The following is a 23,552-nucleotide window of genomic DNA, read 5'->3' on the forward strand; positions in this document are numbered from 1 at the left end:
TCGTCTTGTCTTACTAGTACTGACTTTACTGAGGAAAGGTTTTACTTACGATTGTGATATGTGGTTGTCTCACCTAGGTACCTTAAGATGAATGCACTAACTGTTAGTCACTGGAAAAGTGTGTCTGCCAAATGACTAAAATGTTTATGTAAATCGTTGTTACCATAAGGTGGCACTATTGTCTAAAATGCCCTCTGTGTACCAGGATGTGGTTTGCTCACTGTAACTTTGCATTCATTGCAGATTGAAAGTTGAATATATGGCTGTCTACAAAATGATTAGTCTTTACACCAAATTGATAGTCTTACATTTTGTGTTGAAAATGCAGATACTGTTTGAATGAGTGAAAATGAAACCAGTTGCTATTTGTCAAATCAGACAAAATGCAAGTATATCAAATGATGTATGGTTACTCTGGCATGTGCTTGACGTACTTTAGATTTGTCATAATCTATTGCATATTCAAATACAAAAACACTACATCTCTACAATTAGTTTGAATGCATTCCCAGAAAAAAAAGGATAATTCAAACTGTAAAACACTAGGACCAAATAGTTTATCGAAGGCATACCATGAGTCCATTTTAAATACTTGGACTGCTTAGTCTAATTACTGATTGACAAACTTGTCACTATGGAGCAACCAGCAACCATCTGTAACAAAATACAGCTGCTCCACCCTCTCAAAGAGCACTACATTATAGTCGAGGTCATTATAGGAATCTGAGAAGTTCCCTTTAAGTGAGGTGAACTCATGGGATTCCATCTTACAGTACACGCACACACCCCAACCCGAGCCATCAGACTGGAAAAACCAGTTATCACCATTCAGTCTACTGTGACACTCTCTGGGTAAAAAATAGGCATAAGACAAAGAAAATGTGGAAATATTTTTATTAGAAGAAATTCAGAATTATTTGGTAGTTTTTATACTAAAGAGTCTTTCAGAGATGTATCAAAGCAGTTAAGAAAATAGAATGTTTGGCTCGAAATGCTGTTAAGTCACATCTGTAAATTCAAGGCCTGTAAATTCAATGGTATTTATAAACTCTCTATTTCGCAGATGCTAAAAATCTAAAATCGCAACCTAAAAATCTAACCAATGGTCAAGTAAATATAAATTCAAAGGCCTCATTTATCAGTAAGAAAAATATGGTACCAGTCAAAAGTTTGGACACACCTACTCATTCATAGGTTTTTCTATATTTTTACTATTTTCTACATTGTACAATAATAGTGAAGACATCAAAACTATGAAATAGTTTTTGTAGTAACCAAAAAAGGTTTAAACAAATCAAAATATATTTGATATTCTTCAAAGTACCCACCCTTTGCCTTGATGACAGCTTTGCGCACTCTTGGAATTCTCTCAACCAGATTCATGAAGTAGTCATCTGGAATGCATTTCAATGAACAGGTGTGCCTTGATAAAAGTTAATTTGTGGAATTTCTTTCCTTCTTAATGCATTTGAGCCAATCAGTTGTGTTGTGACATGGTAGGGGTGGTATACAGAAGATAGCCCTATTTGGTAAATGACCAAGTCCCATATTATGGCAACAACATCTCAAATAAGCAAAGAGAAACGACAGTCCATCGTTACTTTAAGACATGAAGGTCAGTAAATCCGGAACATTTCAAGAACTGAATGTTTTTGCGACTGCACTTGAAGAAACTATCAAGCGCTATGATGAAACTGGCTCCATTCATTAGAGTTCATTAGTTACCAGCCTCAGAAATTGCAGCCCAAATAAATGCTTCAGAGTTCAAGCAACAGACATCTAATCATCAACTGTTCAGAGGAGACTGCGTGAATCAGGCCTTCATGGTTGAATTGCTGCAAAGAAACCACTACTAAAGGACACCAATTAGAAGACCTGCTTGGGCCAAGAAACATGAGCAATGGACATTACACCGGCGGAAGTCTGTCCTTCGATCTGATGAGTCAAAATTTGACATTTTTGGTTCCAACCGCCGTGTCTTTGTGAGACGCAGAGTAGGTGAACGGATTATCTAAACATGTGTCGTTCCCACAGTGAAGCATGGAGGAGGTGGTGTGATGGTGACACAGTCAGTGATTTATTTAGAATTCAAAGCACACTTAACCAGTATGGCTACCACAGCATTCTGCAGCAAAACGCCATCCCATCTGGTTTGCACTTAGTGGGACTATCATTTGTTTCTCAACAAGACAATGACCCAACACACCTCCAGGCTGTGTAAGGGCTATTTGACCAAGAAGGAGAGTGATGGAGTGCTGCTTCAGATGACCTGGCCTCCACAGTCACCCAACATTAACCCAATTGAGATGGTTTGGGATTGTCTAGAAGGAGTTGGACAACTGCAGAGTGAAGGAAAAGCAGCCAATAGGTACTCAGCGTGTGGAAATTCCTTCTAGAATGTTGGAAAAGCATTCCATGTTAAGAGAGAATGCCAAGAGTGTGCAAAGCTGTCAGGGCAAAGGATGGCTACTTTGAAGAATCTTTGTTTAACACTTTTTTTGGTTACTACATGATGCCATATGTGTTAGTTCATAGTTTTGATGTCTTCACTACAATGTAGAAAATAGTATAAATAAAGAAAAACCCTTGAATAAGTAGGTGTGTCCAAACTTTTGACTGGTACTGTAGGTCAAATACACTTATTTATTTTCATCAAACAATGCCGGTGTCCCAAATTGCACCCTACCCCCTATATATAGTGCACTATATAGGGGATAGGGTGCAATTTGGTACAAAAGGGAGCCATGTTAATTTCTGACTCTTCCGTTTGCGATACAGAGCTTAATTGATTTAATGTAGCTTAGTCCTCTATCATCTTGACAATACACATTTTCCATCTAACCGATCAAGCACACAATTTCACGTTGCATTATTTTCAAAAGTACAGTGTGTGCTCACTGTCATGAATAAAAGGTGCTGGTTTTTGAAAGCCACTTATTAAGAGTCAATCTTTCATTCTGTTCAGTAGGGATAGGGAGGGACTGGAGGTCTAGCACTGGAGTATGCAAACCACTCAACTACCGGTCATTAAATCAGAGTTAGAATACCTATAGCTGATAATGGACAATGCATTGTTCAAGATACTTTCACCATTGTTGAACCTTTAGACTCATGCCAAATGGTAGCCAAGTTCCTCAACTCCACGATGATTTCGTTGACAAAGTTGAGCACAGACTAGAGTTTAATTGAACCTCCCAACTCACTATGCAGTCGATACTTCAAAAATTTAAATTCCTAAACCATTACCATGTACCCATCTTTGTCTGTTGTTGCAGGCCTTTGTTCGCAAAAATCCCTACTTTTTAATTACACGGTACTAAAATACAACCGACTGTTTCTTCTTTGCTGTTGCTCTAAGACGGCAAACTCGGCGTGAATGCGCGCGTGTCAATTGAATCTCAAAAAGGAAACAGTCAGTGGTGTTATTTGACTAACGTTTTATTAAAAAGTATGGATTTCAGCAAACAAGGAAAGACATGCAAACAGAGGACAAACATGGTAAGGGTTTAAGAATTAAAATTAAAATTTAAGTATCAACTGCACGGAGGTTCATAATTTAAGGCACGGAGTCGGAGGTTCATAATTTAAAAAATTAAAATAAAACTCTAGTCTGCACTCAACTCCATGAATTAAATCATCTTGGAGTTAAGGTACTTGGTTAGCCAAACAGATGAGATGTCTTTAAGAGTTAACCTTCATTTTGGGCAATGCCAAATATCTGCTTGTGCGTTTGACAACTCATCGTTCATGTACGTGTGTCATGAAAACGCATATTACGCACAACTGGTGCATTATACACAACTAGATCTAGCTATACACCAGGCTATTCTGACATGGTTGGATTTATTTTAAAAAATCTAAATACTATAGCAAGGGTAAGGGCCTTTGGTCAATTTTGATGCTGAAAAATATCAATATAGTCAACGAGCGGTTGAGTATTGGAAGGATAAAGCACTTGGATATAGTTGGAATAGTGAAGGACCACTGACATTCTCTCCCACTGTCAGCATAAGTAGCATAAGTAGCCTGGTCCCCGGATTCGTTTATTCTGTATAGCTAAATCCTATGGTCGCTGTCATGCAAAACCCTTAGGTCGGAAGCTTCTTAAGAATCTGCCTCTGCCTCATTGCCGCTTCTGCCTCATTGGTTTGTTGCGCTGGTCAGGACGTCTCTGGTCCATGGCACCTTCACGGTCATCTCTCCTCGCGGTGCGTTGGTGCATGGCACCTGTAGTGTCTACGTACAAAGTATGGTGGGTAGGGCCGTTTGCATGGGGGGAAAAAAAGGCTTCTCCTTCAGGGTACTCTCGGTTTGACATGACAATAACCATGGGAGTTGGCAATTCAACATAAACAGATCTGGGACCAGGCTAACGTGTAAGCACTAAAACCGTGTGTCCACCTGATTCCATAGCAGAGGGATTGAGTGAACGCCTGTCAGCTTTGCTTATGTCAACTGGCTTAATTGAGAAACAATGTATGCAGTGTCTAGGGGTTACAGAACAAGCACGCGTTTCATTCCTGGCACACAGCAATACGCTTTTGAGTTGGAGGCCCTAGGCACAAGCGGCACGCTGGGAGAACGTGAGCCAGCCAGCCCCAATCTACAGGTATATTTCCCTGGCCGCTGTAACTTATCAAGCTCTGAACCCTTTAACAGACTTAAGGCTTTTAAACTAGACCACCACAGGGGATGTTGCTGCTTTTCCGAATGCAGAGTAACGACAGACACACAGAGAAATCCTATGGATGTGTTCTCAGCTCAACCACTAATGTAAATGCTTTCCCTTTTACTGGGGTTCAACTCTAACAGTTACATGAATCCAATCCATTATTAAGAGCACTTGGGGCTTATACAATGCATTCGGAAAGTATTCAGACCCCGTCCCCTTTCCATATTTTGGCCATTCTAAAATGGATTAAATAAAATGTTTTCCTCATCAATCTATACACAATACCCAATAATGACAAAGCTAATTTATGAAAAATTAAAAACAGAAATACCTCATGTAAATAAGTATTCAGACCCTTTGCTATGAGATTCGAAATTTATCTCAGGTGCATCTTGTTTCCATTGATCATCCTATTCCTAAAACGTGATTGGAGTACACCTGTGGTAAATTCAACATATTGGACATGATTTGGAAAGGCACGCACCTGTCTATACAAGGTCCAACAGTTGACAGTGCATGTCAGAGCAAAAAACAAGCAATGAGGTCGAAGGAATTGTCCGTAGAACTCTTGAGACAGGATTGTGTCGAGGCACAGATCTGGAGAAGGGTACAACATTTTTTTCCCTCAGCATTGAAAGGTCCCCAAGAACACAATGGCCTCCATCATTCTTAAATGGAAGATTGGAACCACCAAGACTCTTACTAGAGCTGGCCGCTCTGCCAAACTGAGCAATCAGTGGAGAAGGGCCTTGGTCAGGGAGGTGCCCAAGAACCTGATGGTCACTCTGACAGAGCTCCTCTGTGGAGATGGGAGAACCTTCCAGAAGGACAACCATCTCTGGAGCACTCCACCAATCAGGCCTTTATGGTAGAGTGGCCAGACGGTAGCCACTCCTCAGTAAAAGGCACATGACAGCCTGCTTGGAGTTTGCCAAAAGGCACCAAAGGACTCTCAGACCATGAGAAACAAGATTCTCTGGTCTGATGAAATCAAGATTGAACTCTTTGGCATGAATGCCAAGCGTCACGTCTGGAGGAAACCTGGCACCATCTCTACGGTGAAGCATGGTGGCAGCATCATGATGTGGGGATGTTTAGCAGCATGGACTGGGAGACTAGTCAGGATCGAGGGAAAGATGAACGGTGCAAAATACAGAGAGATCCTTGATGAAAACCTGATCCAGAGTGCTCAGGACCACAGACTGGGGTGAAGTTTCACCTTTCAACATGACAACGTTCTTAAGCACACAGCCAAGACAACACAGTAGTGGCTTTGGGACAAGTCTCTGAATGTCCTTGAGTACCCCAGCCAGAGCCCAGACATGAACCCGATCGAACATCTCTGGAGACCTGAAAATAGCTGTGCTGCAACGCTCCCCATCCAACCTGACAGAGCTTGAGAGGATCTGCTTGTAGTGTCATACACATGAAGACTCGAGGCTGTATTCGCTGCCAAAAGGTGCTTCAACAAAGTACTGAGTAAAGGGTCTGAATACTTGTGATATTTCAGTTTTATATTTTTAATAAATTAGCAAACATAAAGTAAAGTTTTTGCTATGTCATTATGGTGTATTGTGTGTAGATTGATGAGGCGGAAAAAAACAATTGAATATATTTTAGAATAAGGCTGTAACGTAGCGAAATGTGGGAAAAGTCTAGGGTTCTGAATACTTTCCGTAGGAACTGTGTGTGTATATATATATATATATATAATATTAATCCCTTACTGTATTTACTAGTAGTAGGTCTCCAAAGGAAAAATGCATATGTTATTAGGCACTCTTATTCTAATAATCCTTATCAGCTTGGAGATATGAGCTGTAGGAGTCCAGTCAATAAAAGGAAGAAGTGCCCATGTGAGGTCATTGAGTTTGTGTGGTTTATTGAAGGTATAACCTCCCCTGGTCATCCCTCCAGCAGGGGGAACCAGTACGCTGGGTCTCCAGGACCATCAGAGCAGTGGAGAACTGGAGGGAGAGGAGGTTAGTCTAGTCCCCTCAAACTCAACTCTGGACCTCAAAGCCAGTTCCACTGCTTTCATTCCATTGTTCCCCTCTAATCACATACAGATTTACACCTTGGACACCAGGTAGATGCAAATATGTATCAGGTAGAACAGAAAACCAACAGGCTCCGGACCTCATATGGTAAGAGTTGAATGCTCCTGGTCTAGCCTATGTATGTAAGGCCACATATAGCAAGTCCCTTGTTAATTTACGGGAGGTAGGTGGGGGGGAAGGGGTGGGGATTCCCAAGGCTTGGGTCTCAGGCTCTAAAGATGTGAACGGCGCGCACCACATACTGCCTGCAGATGGGGCACTCGTTCATCCGCTTGCCACACTTGGTGCAGGTGACCATGTGGCCGCACTCCAGCAGAACACAGTCAATAGGAGAGTCCATGCAGATCTTACACATGTTCTCCTCCTGGCCAGGGTTACCACTGGGGTCTGGGAGAAAGAAACAAGGGAAAACCACATTTCATTAAATACTATCTTGTACTCAGTTGACCAAAGACAACTTGTTAACACTCAACCAACTTATTAAAATCGGAGAGTTATAATACCTATAGCTCATAAATGATTGTTCAAGGGACTCACCTGTGCCGTCATTTGTACTTGAAACTGGAGGATACAGGGAAGAATAAAATGAAAAAAAGCATGTTAAACACTTCCTTGAACGATGCAATTCATTTTCAAAAATGGAATAATAAAACCAAAAAATATCAATTGATAAATTCCCTGTTTTTACAAGATATAAACTTCAGTAATAGTAAAACGTTTCATTTGAGAAATATTTTATTTGTTGCATGTGTCAAGCCTCAAATCAGACAAACAAATGCCATATCATTAGATGCCTTTCCATAATTTGTGAATTTTCACAACAATTTGTGAAACTACAAACATATTGTGGTGCGAGTTGGGATAGCACATCGTCATGGAGCCTGCAGTGTTGCTGCATCGGTTGAAGTGGGAATCGGAGGTTCTAATAATTATATACAGTGGATTTGGAAAGTATTCAGACCTTCACTTTTTCCACATTTTGTCACGTTACAGCCTTATTCTAAAATGAATATAATTGTCGTCCCCCCACCTCATCAATTTACAAACAATACCCCATAATGACAAAGCAAAAACAGGATTTTAGAAATGTTTGCAAATTTACGTGGGAATATCACATCACCTATTCAGACACTTTACTCAGTACTTTGTTGAAGCACCTTTGGCAGCGATTACAGCCTTGAGTCTTTTTGGTTATGACGCTACAAGCTTGGCACACCTGTATTTGGGGAGTTTCTCCTATTCTTCTCTGCAGATCCTCTCAAGCTCTGTCAAGTTGGATGGGGTGCGTAGCTGCACAGCTATTTTGAGGTCTCTCCAGAGATGTTCGATCGGGTTCAAGTCCGGGCTCTGGCTGGGCCTCTTAGACATTCAGAGACTTGTCCCAAAGCCACTCATGTGTCGTCTTGGCTGTGTGCTTAGGGTCATTGTCCTGTTGAAAGGTGAACCTTCACCCCAGTCTGAGGTCCTGAGCACTCTGGAACAGATTTTCAACAAGGATCTCTGTACCTTGATCCATTCATCTTTCCCCATTCATCTTTCCCTCGATCCTGACTAATCTCCCAGTCATGATGCTGCCACCACCACACTTCACCGTAGGGATGGTGCCAGGTTTCCTCCAGATGGGACGCTTGGCATTCAGGCCAAAGTGTTCAATCTTGGTTTCATCAGACCATATAAATCTTGTTTCTCATGGTCTGAGAGTCTTTAGGTGCCTTTTGGCAAACTCCAAGCGGGCTGTCATGTGTCTTTTACTGAGGAGTGGCTTCCGTCTGGCCACTCTACCATAAAGCCTGATTGGTGGAGTGCTTCAGAGATGGTTGTCCTTCTGGAAGGTTCTCCCATCTCCACAGAAGAACTGGAGCTCTGTCAGAGTGACTATTGTTTTTTTTGTGTGTTTAAAAAAACAAACATTTTAGAATAAGGCTGTAACGTAACAAAATATAGAAAAAGTCAAGGGGTCTGCACTGTATATTAGCCCTACAGTAACCTAGCTAAGTGAGTAAGCGAAAACAGTGAGCTTCTGTAATAGAAGTCCAAACAGGATGTCTCATATTACAGTCCTCTAAATTTGAGGAATTTAGCAGACACTCTTATTCAGAAAAACTTACTATCCGGGGTGTATTTATTAGTGCACGTAGTAAACTGCTTTACAACATAATCTTTTTTTCAACAAAAACATGGTACTTATTGGCCAAATTCAGGTATGTCCCGCACAGCTTCATCCTAGGTCCCTCCCAGTTACGTCCTGTTCGATTACGTTTCATTCCTAGTAAATACACCCCAGTTCAACTATGATGCCGGTAGGGAAAACAACCATATATCACAATCATTGCAGGTAAAACCTCCTTTACCCAGATTCTGGAGGTCCTTCTGGTCGTGATACAGGCGGGTGACCCTCTCCATTAGCTCCCACTTCTCGCAGCAGCCCTTGTAGTTGACAAAGTTACGGGCTAGGATCTCCTTGAGCTGCCGGACGCTGAGGGCCTCGATGTCGTCTGCCGTGGCCAGGTCTGACAGCGACGCCCTGCGGCCTGGCGCCAGCACCTCATCTGTGTCTGAGGACTGAGCAACAGCATAGCAAAATCAGAGTTGCGTTCAACAGTGAACAATGTTATGGAACGTACAGATACATTGTGTTAAGGGCCTGTAAAACGGACATGCATTGATCTATAACTAACACGTGCATCTAAGAGTCAGGTATCAAGTCAGCTCGATTCCTGACATTTTCTAACAGCCATGTTCAGTATGTTGCACCCTCCTTAACGCACACTTGATTGGCATAAAATAAAATCGAGTGAAAAAGGTTACAGGTTCATTAGAATGGAATGACACAAATGGTAGGCTATTCCTGATTTTCTAAGGTCAGATGGAAATTCTAGAACAATCACATCACATTGACAGCCATCATGTTTGAATGTCAGAATGATTGATTAAAGGGATCCATACACTAACTGTGAACAGGGCCCATATTCATAAAGATTTACAAAGTAGTGCTGATCTAGGATCAGCTTAGCCTTTTTAGAACAGTATTAGTAATAATAACATGACGGGGGAACTGATCCTAGATCAGTACTATTGCTCTGAGACACTATCAATACGGGCCTAGAACCACAAGATGGATTTTGGTTCTTTGAGATCTATTTCTAGGTCGACAATTTGTGAGTCATTGTGTGACAACACCAACTATCTTGTTTAGCTACCCCAACCCAAACTGTATGAAGAGGAACAGTGTCAGTCACATGGAGCATTCACAGCCACAGTGCAGGAAATGGCAACACGCCACATTACATGCCAAAGCTGAAATCCATCAGTGGGGATAAGAATAGATTACTGCTTGGCTACAAGTGCCTACATTTCTGACAGACATGTGAATAATGGGGCACACCATGCAGACATGGAGAGCCAGCCATCAAACATCAAAACAGTGCTCCACAATGGGACTCTGTCTGAGCACAATGGCACTGGAGGGTCTAAAACAGTCACTAGCCTTATGTCCTACAGTATGAGTAAACTAAATATATAGGCCTAGCGATAGAGTTATCTAAACTCACCATTTCATGTCAAGATGAAAAAATTATTTGAAAGGGTGTCTCAAAAGTCTGTGGTAGATGCTGGGCAAGTGTGCATTGAATTCCAAATAAATCACAGACAGTGTCACCAGCAAAGCACCCACACAACCTCCTCTATGATTCACGGTGGCAACCACACTTGCAGAGATCATCCGTTCACCTACTCTGCGTCTCACAAGACACAGCGGTTTGAACCAAAAATCTCAAATTTGGACTCATCAGACCAAAGAACAGATTTCCACCGGTCTAATATCCATTGCTCGTGTTTCTTGGCCCAAGCAAGTCTCTTCTTCTTATTGATGTCCTTTAGTAGTGGTTTCTTTGCAGCAATTCAACCATGAAGGCCTGATTCACGCAGTCTCCTCTGAACAGTTGATGTTGAGATGTCTATTACTTGAACTCTGTGAATCTTTTAATTTGGGCTGCAATCTGAGGTGCAGGTATTCTCATGAACTTATCCTCTGCAGCAGCTGTAACTCTGGGTTTTCTCCTGTGGCGGTCCTCAGTGAGACAATTTCATCATAGCACTTGATGGTTTTAGCGACTGCACTTGAAGAAACTTTCTAAGTTCTTGAAATGTTCCAGATTGACTGACCTTCATGTCTTAAAGTAATGATGGACTGTCCTTTCTCTTTACTTATTTGAGCTGATCTTGCCATAATATGGACTAGGTCTTTAACCAAATAGGGATATCTTCTGTATACCACCCCTACCTTGTCACAACAACTGATTGGCCCAAATACATTAAGGAAAGAAATTACACAAATTAACAAGGCACACCGGTTAATGGAATGCGTTCCAGGTGACTACCTCATGAAGCTGGTTGAGAGAATTCCAAGAGTGTGCAAAGCTGTTAAAGGCAAAGGGTGGCTACTTTGAAGAATCTCAAATATATTTAGATTTGTTTAACAATTTTTGGGGTTACTACATGATTCCATGTGTTAATTTCATAGTTTTGATGTCTTAACTATTATTCTACAATGTATAAAATAGTAAAAATAAAGAAAAACCCTGGAATGAGTAGGTGTGTCCAAACTTTTGACTGGCACTATATGACACTCTTCTTTCTAATATTTACAATGATCCAACAAACAGTTCCAATTTCCACCATTAACCAGAGAGGTTGTGCGGATTTGCCAACAAATAATACAATGGTCAACTTCCTTAATTGAGTTAATATTTAACATAGTAAGTCGTAGTAAATCAGTCATATCAACCTTTACCCTTTCTGAGAATGCTAGCCTTTAACTTCCTGCCAAAGCAGGTTCAAGCCATCACAGTTAAAAGCTTAGAGGTGGAAACCCGTCTTGCGTCAATGGAGGTCAAATCTGGTAAATGTCACAGGCCTCTATTTCACAGAATGTTTGTTCTCATTCTGTATAGGGCACACATAGTAAAAACAAAAATCTATCTAGCAACCTAAAGCAGGTTCTGAGACCCATCTGAGATCAGGGCCTGTATTCATGAAGTGTCTCAGTATGAGCCAAGAACTGTGAAATACTTTTCTAAACAAAGGGACCATGAAAACCCTTTTAGCAGCATTAGTGTAGCCTCACTTAGATTTTTGGTTGTGTGCACTACCTGGTACTGTAGAGTAGTTCCCCAAGTTCATCAAGAACAAGCTACAGACAGCTCAGAATAAAATGGCAAGGGTCATTCTGAATCTTAGACCTCGAGCTCGTGTTGGACGTCCTCGGCTCTGAACTACAGCGGCTATCAGTTGATAAAAGGGTCATTCAGTTGAAGTTGGCCCATAAAATCGTGTTGGGTACAGTTCCCCCCCCCCAATATCTGAAAAACTATTTGTATGCGGTTAGGGACTCTAATTCCTACGCCACCAGAGGCAGTGCCACAGACTTCATGCCATATGGATTCAAGAGCTTTACTGGTCAGAACACATTTTAAATACAGCAGTGGTAGAGTGAAACAAACTCCCGTCGGAGAAAAAAAAAATAAAATAAAAAAAAAACAGTTTCTGCCAGTCTTAGGTTCAAACACTCCTGCAAGGCAAGGTTCATGTTGAGATAGCCTTTATATTTTGTATACATTTACATATTTGGACACTGTATGATTGAATGAATCTATGGCAGTGCCCATATCACTTGTTTTTTAACTGCAGCCCTTGCCTACCGATAGAGGACCACAACAGAAACAAGTATTTAGACTGCGTTTATAATCCTCTGAAATGTTGGTATATGCATCTGTTGCCTGGTGTAACATTTTGATGTATTTTAATATCAAATAAAAATCAAGCACTGATCTAAAAATCACATCATTGTTTTGTCTTTTAGACTAATGAATCAGGGGGGGAGCTGATCCTAGATCAGCACTCCTACTCTGACATGCTTCATGAATACAGGCCCAGGGCTAAGGAGAGGATTCCCATCGCTGCTATAATAGTACAATGGCTAGGGCCAAGAGTACTACTATAGCAGGGTCAGGCTGTAGTACCTGCAGCTCCTGCTCTCCCTGCAGCTCTGTATCTCTCTCAGTGTCCAGTGGCTCCTCAGGACCCAAGGGCACCAACACAGACGGGGTCTACGAGCAAAAACCCACCACACACCACTTCATTAGCAAGCTAGAGTTAGCCATGCTCTAACTGAAGGGGCCATACAGAAGGTTAGTAATCTATTCTCAAGCTATTGTTAATGCTACATAACACAACAGGTGAGGCGACGGACAAAATGGTAAATTAATGGTTGACAGACAAACAAGGGTAAGGGGTTAGTCGTGTGTGGTATAGTAGGTTCTCTTGGGTTCGGGCCTCACCTGACTGCCCTCCTGAGTGGGTGGCAGCTGTGAAGGGACATGGTCTGTGGAGGTGGAGTCGGGGTGTGTGGAGGGTGTGGTGGTGGTAGTAGTGGGGGCTGGAAGAGGAGTTGTCTCATGCTGGGTCACGGTGGGGGTCTGTGTTTGGTTCAGAGGGTTTATGATTGGGCCAGAGGATGATGGTGTCTGCTGTCCCAGGACCAGCTCCACCAGTTCCTCTTTCTCACGGCACATCTGTGTTGAGACCTCGTGCAGGTGGAGGTAGTCGCGCAGGTCCTTCACCTTGAGCTTCATCAGCTCGGTGCGCTCGAAAAGCGTGCCGTGAAACCGCTGGCAAGTGTGGCAAAGGCGTTGCCGGGGCTCAATCTGGGCCGAACATCTGCCGCAGTAGTTCTTCTTGCAGTCCACGCAGACATGCTGCGGGGGGAGAGGAGACCGACACACAATCACTGACAATCATATGTCTGTTAGCATATTTTCCCTCCCTGGCTGTTATAATTCAGTAAATAATGGGACCAAAAGAGTTCCTTTTAAAACTTGGCCCAGACTTTGCTCCAACTCTAGCTGCAACCTGACACTGACAACGTAATGTCTAGATACTGAAGACCATGAAGCATAAATGCTCGTCTTGTTCAAATCTTGCCCTGAGGCTGGTTCCGGTACATTAAAGTACATAACCATTGCATTGGTTTTACCCTTTTCATGCCTCCACTAGATAATGGAGGTATTGAAGGGTGTGGAAAAAAGCTAAGAGCAGCATGGATACTCAAGAGTCAAGCCTTGAGGTCTGGAGTAGTGTTGGTTCTCTTTTCTCGGCAAGCTAGCCGTTCCGGTAGACTTCCGGTCATTGCACTAACACTAGTTAGTATGGGCTCACGAAACTACCTCTAACTTCATTTATACTAGTCACAGAGACATAAAAATGGTATCCACGAGTTCACCTGACTCTGGGTAAGTAGAAATTACCAGAATATCGCAATATCCATTTTATCAATGTTGATCAATTTCTAATTGGCCAGGTCTGAATTAACCACTGATTAGAGAGGAAGGATGAAAAACCTGCCGTTCTACAGATCTCAAACGCCGGATTTGGGAAAGGGTGGGCGGAGAGTGTTTTAGGTACCTTTCTGGCAAGGGTGACGAAGCGGCTTCCGCAGGCTTTGCACGTGTGTTCCGGGAGTGGGGGCGACGGGTAGCTGCTGTAACCCGAGTTAGTATAGGCCTGGTGACGCATGCTGCTGTTGCTCTCCTCCACCGTGGCAGTGTCCAGACAGAACCAGTTACAGCAGGACGTCCACATGCTCCACACCTGGAAACACACCAACTCTTAGATGGTCTCACCACCTGGACACACGTGTTAATGTGGATAGAGTGGGTTAGTGAAGACAGACCACTGAGTTAAGAGTTTGTGGGAGAAAAAGAAAAAAGAGTAAGGAGTGTGGAGGTGTTGAATGGGTATGATCATGAACAGAGTGAGTAGTGAACATGAACATTTGAACATCTTGGCCATGTTCTGTTATAATCTCCACCCGGCACAGCCAGAAGAGGACTGGCCACCCCTCATAGCCTGGTTCCTCTAGGTTTCTTCCTAGGTTTTGGCCTTTCTAGGGAGTTTTTCCTAGCCACCGTGCTTCTACACCTGCATTGCTTGCTGTTTGGGGTTTTAGGCTGGGTTTCTGTACAGCACTTTGAGATATCAGCTGATGTAAGAAGGGCTATATAAATAAATTTGATTTGAGTAGTGAGTGACTAAAGAGGCAGGGTATGTATGAGTGGGGCAAACTTTAGAGCAATTTGAAGGGCATAAGCAAGGCCTGGGGTAATGCAGTGGAGAAAGAGCTGTAAGAGAGGTTGAGTAGGCTAGGCTATAACAAAAACAACTGAAGTGCTGATGTTACAGTGCATTGGTGGTGTTACGTTCGGATGTGCAATGTTGTATACAGCTCAATCAATGACACTGGGATTGCAATTGAAATGAGAGATGTGAAGTGAATGGCGTTGGCCTCAAACTTTTGTCAGTAAGGAGAGCAGGTAGCTGGCTTTTGGCTACCAGAAGTAAGGCTCCCATCATTAATTCAGAGCTTGTTTGCAGTCAGAGCTGCAGGAGCACAGGCTGGTGGGGCGGTATGTGAATTGGAGTGGGTCTAGGGCAGGGGTGTCAAACTCATTCCACGGAGGGCCTTGTGTCTGCAGGTTTTTGGTCTTTCCTTTCAATAAAGCCCTAGACAACCAGGTGTGGGGAGTTCCTAACTAATTAGTGATGTTAATTCATCAATCAAGTACAAGGGTGGAGCGAAAACCCGCAGACACTCGGCCCTCCATGGAATGAGTTTGACACCTGTGGTCTAGGGGGTCTGGGATAATGGCATTGATGTGAGCCATGATCTGCCTTTCAAAGCATTTCACAGCTACAGTGCTACGGGGTGATAGTAATTTAGACAGGTTACCTTGGCGTTCAGTAGGAGTGCTGATCTGGGATCAAGTCCCCCTGTCCATGCAATAAGGCCTGAGGCAGTGTGGTATTTGGCTACACGTGCCTGGATACAGCCACTGGTCATATACCACAAACCCCAGAGGTGCCTTATAAACTGGTTAGCAACATAATTAGAACAGTAAAAATACATTTGTCATATACAAAAGCTTTTCAGCAAATATGCATTCAGGGCACAAACCATCCGGTTTATAATATTCATTGTGATCGAAAAGGTCAAAAGGATCCTAGATCAGCACTCTTCCTCTCAGACGCTTTATGAATACATACAGGCCTCACCTTAGTAGGTGAGGTCTACTAACTAGCTTTAGGTTACACCCTCAATCTCTCTCAGGAATTGACAATAGGATTGATCCGTTTTCAACTAATGCAGGGCCAATTCTCAGTCACTTGTTTATGCTCTGGTTCCCCTGTGGAACTTAATAGCTAGGCTACACACAGACACACTGCCATAGAGACCAAAACAAGACAGACCTAACAGCGCCTACCAAACAGCAAGGCAGATCCACATCAACAGCTGCTACTAAGGAAATGCCTGCCACCAGGCTGCATCAAGTGGAGAACAGCTGAGGGAAAAGTGACTTGGTGCCTCAGGCATCCAGGGGCCAACTGCAAAGGTTTCACACCTAGTTGTACAATGAAGAAATCACTTGTAAAAACTAACAGTCTGACCATGTCCGTGCAATGTTACATTTTCCGATTGATAATAATACAAAGTGAAAGACGGCTGTCCCCCCATCATTCTAAAGTAGTAGCCTACAGGCTAGTAGGCACATTCGGCCCTGATACAGGCTATCTTACCCTGTCAATGTTAAGCAACAGTTGGATGGAAAATCAAACTAAAAAAAAAAAAAACTTCACACCCAGTGTCCAAATGTAGACAGGCTTTAGTGGCGTAGGTCAGGGTAGCCCAAGATTACCTCTGAAAATAACAGCTCCTTAAGAGCATGACTGGCTCTGGCAGCCAAGTACTCCCTCTAAACGTGACTCGATTATCAATTGCGATACGGTTCTATTAACATAAAGCCCTTCACTTTCATATCACAAAATAATTTCGCAAACGCAAAATAGACACTGTACACCACAGGAGGTCGGTGGCACCTTAATTGGGGAGAACGGGGCTCGTTGTAATGGCTGGAGCAGAAATAGGGGAATGGTATCAAATACGTCAAACATGGTTTCCATGTGTTTGATGCCATTCAATTCCAAACATTATTATGAGCCGTCCTCCCCTCGGCAGCATCCACTGCTGTACACGGTTTTAACTGGCAGTTAAAACAGAAAATATTTTTCTGGCATTCTAATAATTAACACAGTCTTCCGCAAACACACGATGTAACATGGATAGATGGCCGTGTGGGAACAATAACTATATAATAGGTGGATATCAATTTAACGTTAAAAAATAAATACAAATGTTTCTCCCTGATATGAAAGAAGTCCTTATGCTTCCAAAACCGTACCGAAAGCGATGCGTGTATGTACCGAAAACGAAACTCCATGTACTTAAGACGCATTCGTCCAATGACTATGACTTGTGTACTGTAATGGAACTGAGAAGCCAGAGTAGACTACTCAAAACCCCACACAGCAAGTGTGTCTCAATTGTCCCAGTTTGCACTACAATAGGCTTTACGTATACCTAGTTAGTTAGGTTTAGTGGACACTTATTCAACTTTTGAAACTTACATTACACTGTGACAGCAATAGTTACAGGGTCGCAAAGTCCAACACAACAAAGACATAGGGTCCACAATCAAAACCAATATAGCCACCCATATATACAGTATGTAGTTAACGTTAGCCACCACACTCAGAACGAGGCACAGAACCAAAACAATTGTGGGGGATGTCCCCGTACAGATGGACACGCCATCATCTTCCCAAATAAATATTTAGTAAGAACGGAAAGAAAGCAGTAACGTTAGACTCGAAATCAATGTAGCTAGTTTTTCTCATAATACGTTTTCCCATTAATCTGCTGTTAATCTGCCTATTAGCAGACCACAAAAAGTAAATTCACTACGTTGCGTTACCAATACATTTGAGCTGTTCAGATACTAGCGAACGCAGACCATCTGCCCATAATAGCTGGCTGGCTAGTAAACTAATGTTAGTAGCTAGCTAGCTCCTGCTGCTAACTTTATCGAGTTGAAATGATCGACATAGCTACCTCGACACGAAGCCCGGGGTCGTGAGACGCGTGCTAGCAGCAGCTGGCAAGTAGCTCGCGAGCTATGGATGACTTTTGTGGAGCTAATGTTCTCAGACACTCACAAATCGACAAGGAATAAATCGAAGTTAGCTAGTTGGAGTGAAACAGGAAGAAAGTGCTTATAGCGAGTGACACTCCCCCGGCCAGTTTCTATCGCCCCAGACAGTTGCTGATGCGTGTGCACGTACATTTCGAATCGCTAGTTGAATGCAGACACGTACGAAAGTTTTCGTAAGTTTTGCATGCATTTTATTTCCAGGGAAGTAGTGTCCTCTGGTGGACACTAATAAAACGACGGGAATAATGAATAGAGTCCTCAACAATTTAAAGTTATTACATGCTATCAATTACATCGCAAATAAATATCACACATTGTAAACCCATTGGTTTATCCAGAATGTCTCTGACACTATTTGATTGTAGCAGTAAAACATAGTACTGCAAAGGATGATCATCACGGGTATATCCCCATCATACAGTGCCTTCAGAAAGTATTCATACCCCTCGACTTATTCCACATTTTGTTGTTACAGCCTGAATTCAAAATTGATTACATTTCCCATAACCCATCTACACCCAATACCCCATAATGACAAATTGAAAATGTTTAGAGAAATTTGAGCATTTACAAACATATCAAATTTACATAAATATTCACACATTTGGCTGCGATTACAGATGTGAGCAATGTTCTCTCTAAACGTAGCCCCGAGACTGCCGCGCAGAAAACTTCACTCAATGTTCTAGAGCAGTGGTCACCAACCGGTCGACCTCCAAGCCATTCTTAGTTGATCGCCAAACATTTATGTATAAAACACAACGACAAAGCCATGTGTTTCTATATTTTTTGTTGTTCTTCTCCGCCGGTTGACGGTAGGTGCACGCGATTCAGCTGCCCTGAACTGTTGTCATTTTGAACCATATCATATCTGAAGGTACAAACGTTGCCTTCCCTGCGGGCCCAGAGAGCAAATCAAGTTCACTATAGTGCAACCGCTGGCCAAACCGATGGCTCAGATGACGGTGTCTGCAGTAACGTAGCAGGCATAAAATAAAGCTACAGCAAAGTTGATACTGTGAGATTTCCAAACGTTTAAAACCATGACTAGAGGGAGACTGTCAAGGACTACAGCAAAGCAATTCTGTATTTATAAGTGAGTTTAAGTTCTTACTCAGCACTGTCAACACTTTGTATTCAACACTTTTATAAGCCATAAAATGTACATTCTTGCTATTTCCACTCGGCGCTACAACAAGCACAGCAGCAGTAATGAATAAGTAGGAACGTGTATCTATAGGCTTGCGTTGTTGTTATTATTAGCGGCTTGGGTCTTTTTTAATATCAAGGAATATTTAACTTTCTCTGTTCATAGGAATAACAACATGAATTTGTGCATGAGGCATATATAATGCGGTGCGGTGCGACTCGACTTATGCCATCAGCTGGAAGTCGATGTCCCTTTTTGGTCAGTGTCAGTGGAGGAAAATGAGAGTGGAGGGATGTCTCCCTCCACTGAGACTGACCAAGCACCATCAGCCCAGTAAAATAAAAATATTTAAATGTATACTCACTCAGCTGTGCGTCACAAGTAATACAACAACAGATGGGTTACTGGTGTGATCATAGAGCCTACCTCAAATTTTGAAATATAATTTAAAAACATGTCCTGTACAACAATGCATTGGCAGGGCAATTCAAGCAAAGCCAATATGTGGGGATAATGTATTGGGCCTATAGCTTACTTCACAAACCTGATTGCTACAGTACTGTTTTTAATTGGTTACTGTTGAATTCGTTTTAAGTCAAGTTTGAACAAATCTGAGCGGTAGTTCTTGGCAATGCATTTGACTCAGCGATCTTTAGTCAGAAAAGTTTGTTTACCTCTGTTCTCGAGTTTTCCCTGTTAACACTATCAACGTTTCCCTTTCCTGTGGCAATTTTATTTTATTTTTTATTTAACCGTTATTTTACCAGGTAAGTTGACTGAGAACACGTTCTCATTTTCAGCAACGACCTGGGGAATAGTTACAGGGGAGAGGAGGGGGATGAATGAGCCAATTGTAAACTGGGGATTATTAGGTGACCATGATGGTTTGAGGGCCAGATTGGGAATTTAGCCAGGACACCGGGGTTAACACCCCTACTCTTACGATAAGTGCCATGGGATCCTTAATGACCTCAGAGAGTCAGGACACCCGTTTAACGTCCCATCCGAAAGACGGCACCCTATACAGGACAGTGTCCCCAATCACTGCCCTGGGGCATTGGGATATTTTTTAGACCAGAGGAAAGAGTGCCTCCTACTGGCCCTCCAACACCACTTCCAGCAGCATCTGGTCTCCCATCCAGGGACTGACCAGGACCAACCCTGCTTAGCTTCAGAAGCAAGCCAGCAGTGGTATGCACAATTGCGATTCAATCAACAAAATATTAGCCACTTTCAGTGCAACATACCGAAAACAAAACAAAGTAGGCAAGAGATTTTGTTGTAGGCCGAACGCATCTGAGTTTTGAGCTTCCTATACAAAAGCAAAAAACGTGTACATTTTTAGACATCTTTGTAAAGTGAGTCAGGTAAAGAGCTTTAAAAAATATATATGTATAGTCTTGAATAAGCTAAATAGCCAATAGGCAGGGGGTAGCATAATTTGTCCGATTCTCTGTAATAATTTTATGGGAATAATAATGCATTTTATTTTGTAAAGTCATTTCTTGCACCACACAACACAACAATTTCAATCACTTACTTGTCTAAAGGACAAGTCGATTAACAGGTTAATGTCAAGCCCTGCATGTTTTTTTCAAAATTGTCATGGAATGTAGGCCTACATTGAGCACCACACATTGGCTGCTACTGTAGGAAGAATGATTGAACATCTATTTCCATGTTAAAATGTTATGCAATGTATTTTCTCCATTGTTTTTGATGGTAGGCCACTCTGGTAGGCCTGCATTATGATCAAATTGCCACAGTAGTGTTATATCTAGCTTAGCTGTAGAAGGTTTCACATTGTACACGGTTTCACATTGTACATCACTCTGACATTTAATGACATTTGACATCTGACATTTAATGACATGTGCCACTCATTCTGACAACCCATTCATACGTAAAGCAGCACACTGTCGTAAACCATAACAACGTACAGTACGACGTACAGCACGCCGTACCATACATAACATTCCCATCCCCCCCTTTCCAAAACCAGGGACTGATACCATATATAAAAATGTCCATAGGGAAAGAACCTAGAGTGATACCTGTGAGAAAAACATTAACCCGGCCGGGCGAGTTCATGCCCGCAAAGGCCGTTCTTCAGCCACCACCGCTTTTGGCTCTGGCCCTTCGGGAGCCCACAGAGGCTGGCGCTTGGGTTATAGTAGTGGGTGTATGTACAAAAATGTATGCACTCACTACTGTAAGTCGCTCTGGATAAGAGCGTCTGCTAAATTACAAAAATGTACATGTAAAATGTAGTGGAGGAGGTCCATCAGGTGCTGTCCCTTGCCTGTATGTCTGTTTTGTACTGGCCTGTGAGAGAGGAGCGGGAATTTGTATTCCTTGAGGGCCAGGGACTTTTCTGAGGCGACTGGCGTGCCAGCGCGATCCATTGCTCAGCATGAAGGTGGCGGACCCCAGTTGTCGACTGACCTGCAAGGGGTCCGACCAGAATGAGACCATTTTGTTGCACCGCTGAGGCCGTCGGGCCAAAACCCAGTCTGACACTTGGATGATCGGATTCTTCACCCCGTGTGCCCTGTCGAAACGCTGTTTCATTGCTCTTTGGTGCCTGGTTACTACCTGCTTTGCTTGGGTGTTCTGAGTCTGTCCAGTGGCAGTTCCATCTCATGACCTAGCATGAGAGATGCCGGGGAGACCTGTGTTGTTGCGTGTTTGCTTGCTCTGTAGTGCATTAGCATTTGGTTCAAGGCAGTTTGGAACGTGCACCCCTGGACCAGATGCGTTTCGATACCGTTCTTCAGTGATTGGTAGAAGCGTTCCACCCCTCCGTTAGCTTGTGGGTTGTAGTAGGCAGTGCAGATCTGTTGTTGCTGAGATAGGAGGAGAACTCGGCAGAGGTTAGTTGGGGCCCATTGTTCATGGTGAGGGTGAGGGTTAAGCCCCACCTTGTGAAAAGGCTGTCTAGGATGTCCACGATGGTCTGTGCTGTGACAGTTCCAACACAACTTCTGGCCACTTAGAGTGGTGGTCATACGCCACCACCAGGAAGCGCTGATAGTGAGGGACTGCGTGTCCATGGATCTTGCCAAAGATGTTCAGCTGGATGTGTTTACAGCCGCGGAACAGCCTTGTGAGAGGCTGCATGGGGGGGGGACTTTCCTGTATTTCCACTGAGGAGGCATACAGCACAATCCCTGACCAGGGCTTCAATGTCGTGGTTGATGCCTGGCCACCACATACGGTCTCAACATTGCTGCTTGACCTTCACTATGCCCAAGTGGCCTTTGTGTGCCATGGATAGAACATGCGCACGCTGGCCACTCGGGACTAGAGTGCAAAACCCTCGAGAGACACAGAACTCTTCCCAGCAAGAAAGTTTGTGCTTCACCCTGGCGAAAGGTACCAGCTCTTCTTTGCACATATGCTGTCCATCCAGTGCATATGTAGGGGCACAGGGTAGACCGTGTGGGGTCCTGTTCCAATGCTTCAGCTCTTCCAGTGAAACAGTTGGCTGAAGGGGAGCGTGGAGCATTTGTACAAGCTCTGTTTCGTTGTCGTCTGGCAAGACAGTCGGAGTAGGAGTGTCAATGGCGTGTGAGAGAAGGTCTGCAGCCGTGCTATCCCTCCCCGGAGTGAACTTCAGCTGATAGTCATACTGTCTGAGGCGGTCGTCCCATCTGTGCAGTCAAAGTGGCTTGTGGCCAGTTCATGAGGCTGACAGTAGCGTCGTGAGGGACAGGTGGTCGGTTCGGAGCGTGAATAGCCAGCTATACAGGTAGAGGTGCCACCTTTTGCACACCCAGACACAGGCCAGTGCTTCTCGTTCACCAACAGAGTACCATTGCTCAGTGGGGCTCAGGGCCTCGAGGCGAAGGTGACGGGCCTCTCAATGACATTCTGCAGCTGTGAGTGCTCCAGCTGAGGAATCACAGGTGGCATTGGTGGGGCAGACGGGTTCAAAGTGAGCCAAGACTGAGGCTGTGGTGAGCTGGCTCTTCAGTGAGCAGGCCGCAGTCCAGGCCCATGGCTCGTCCTTCTTGAAGAGATGGCGAAGGGGCGCTGTGGTCTGAGAGTAGTGGGGCAGAAACCGGAGGTAGTAGGCTGTCATGCCCAAGAATGAGGCCACCTGAGAGGCTTAGGTAGGTTCCGGGATGCGGTGAACTGCTTCAATGTTCAGCATAAGAGGGGTAATGCCTTTGGCCGACAGGCGAAACCACACAAACTCAACGGCTGGAGCTGCAAGGGTGCACTTGCACCATTCAGGGTCAGATTGTTCTGCAGTAGAGTACTGAACAGTCTGTGGAGTCGATGGTCATGTGGAGGTCAGGGCCATGGAACACGATGTCGTCTAGACAGACTGCCACCCCGGGTATTCCAGCGAGGGTGATACTCATCACGTTCTGGAAGCAGCTGGGGGCGGAGTTAAGTCCAAAAGGCATGTGTGTGTATCTGAACACACCAGCGTGTGTGACGAAGGTCTCTGCTGGCTGGGTGGAAGGGTACCTGAAGAAACTCTGATGTGGGTTGAGCTTCGTTAAGACCCTGGGGCCGTGAAATTGTGCGGTCAGCTCCTCAGCTGTAGGCAAGGGGTA

General features: G+C 43.6%; 1 protein-coding gene across 3 annotated transcripts; it reads right to left on the reverse strand.

The window, feature by feature from the left end:
• Positions 1 to 878: 878 nt before the first annotated feature.
• On the reverse strand, positions 879 to 17,976 carry rffl (ring finger and FYVE-like domain containing E3 ubiquitin protein ligase). Of its 3 annotated transcripts, none has more exons than XM_055879382.1 (7): positions 17,735 to 17,976; positions 14,194 to 14,379; positions 13,071 to 13,487; positions 12,753 to 12,839; positions 9,084 to 9,294; positions 7,270 to 7,293; positions 879 to 7,119 (listed from the first exon to the last, which is right to left on the reverse strand). In XM_055879382.1, exons 2-7 carry the CDS (start codon positions 14,368 to 14,370, stop codon positions 6,938 to 6,940), a joined length of 1,098 nt encoding a protein of 365 aa, XP_055735357.1. In that variant the 5' UTR covers positions 14,371 to 14,379; positions 17,735 to 17,976; the 3' UTR covers positions 879 to 6,937. The 3 variants fall into 3 exon arrangements, with proteins under 3 accessions (XP_055735357.1, XP_055735356.1, XP_055735358.1); XM_055879381.1 differs by having other exon boundaries at positions 14,194 to 14,414; XM_055879383.1 differs by lacking the exon at positions 12,753 to 12,839 and having other exon boundaries at positions 14,194 to 14,414.
• Between the last annotated feature and the right edge of the window lie 5,576 nt (positions 17,977 to 23,552).

The sequence above is a fragment of the Salvelinus fontinalis genome, chromosome 24 (assembly GCF_029448725.1).
Source record: "Salvelinus fontinalis isolate EN_2023a chromosome 24, ASM2944872v1, whole genome shotgun sequence".
Taxonomy (NCBI): Eukaryota; Metazoa; Chordata; class Actinopteri; order Salmoniformes; family Salmonidae; genus Salvelinus; species Salvelinus fontinalis.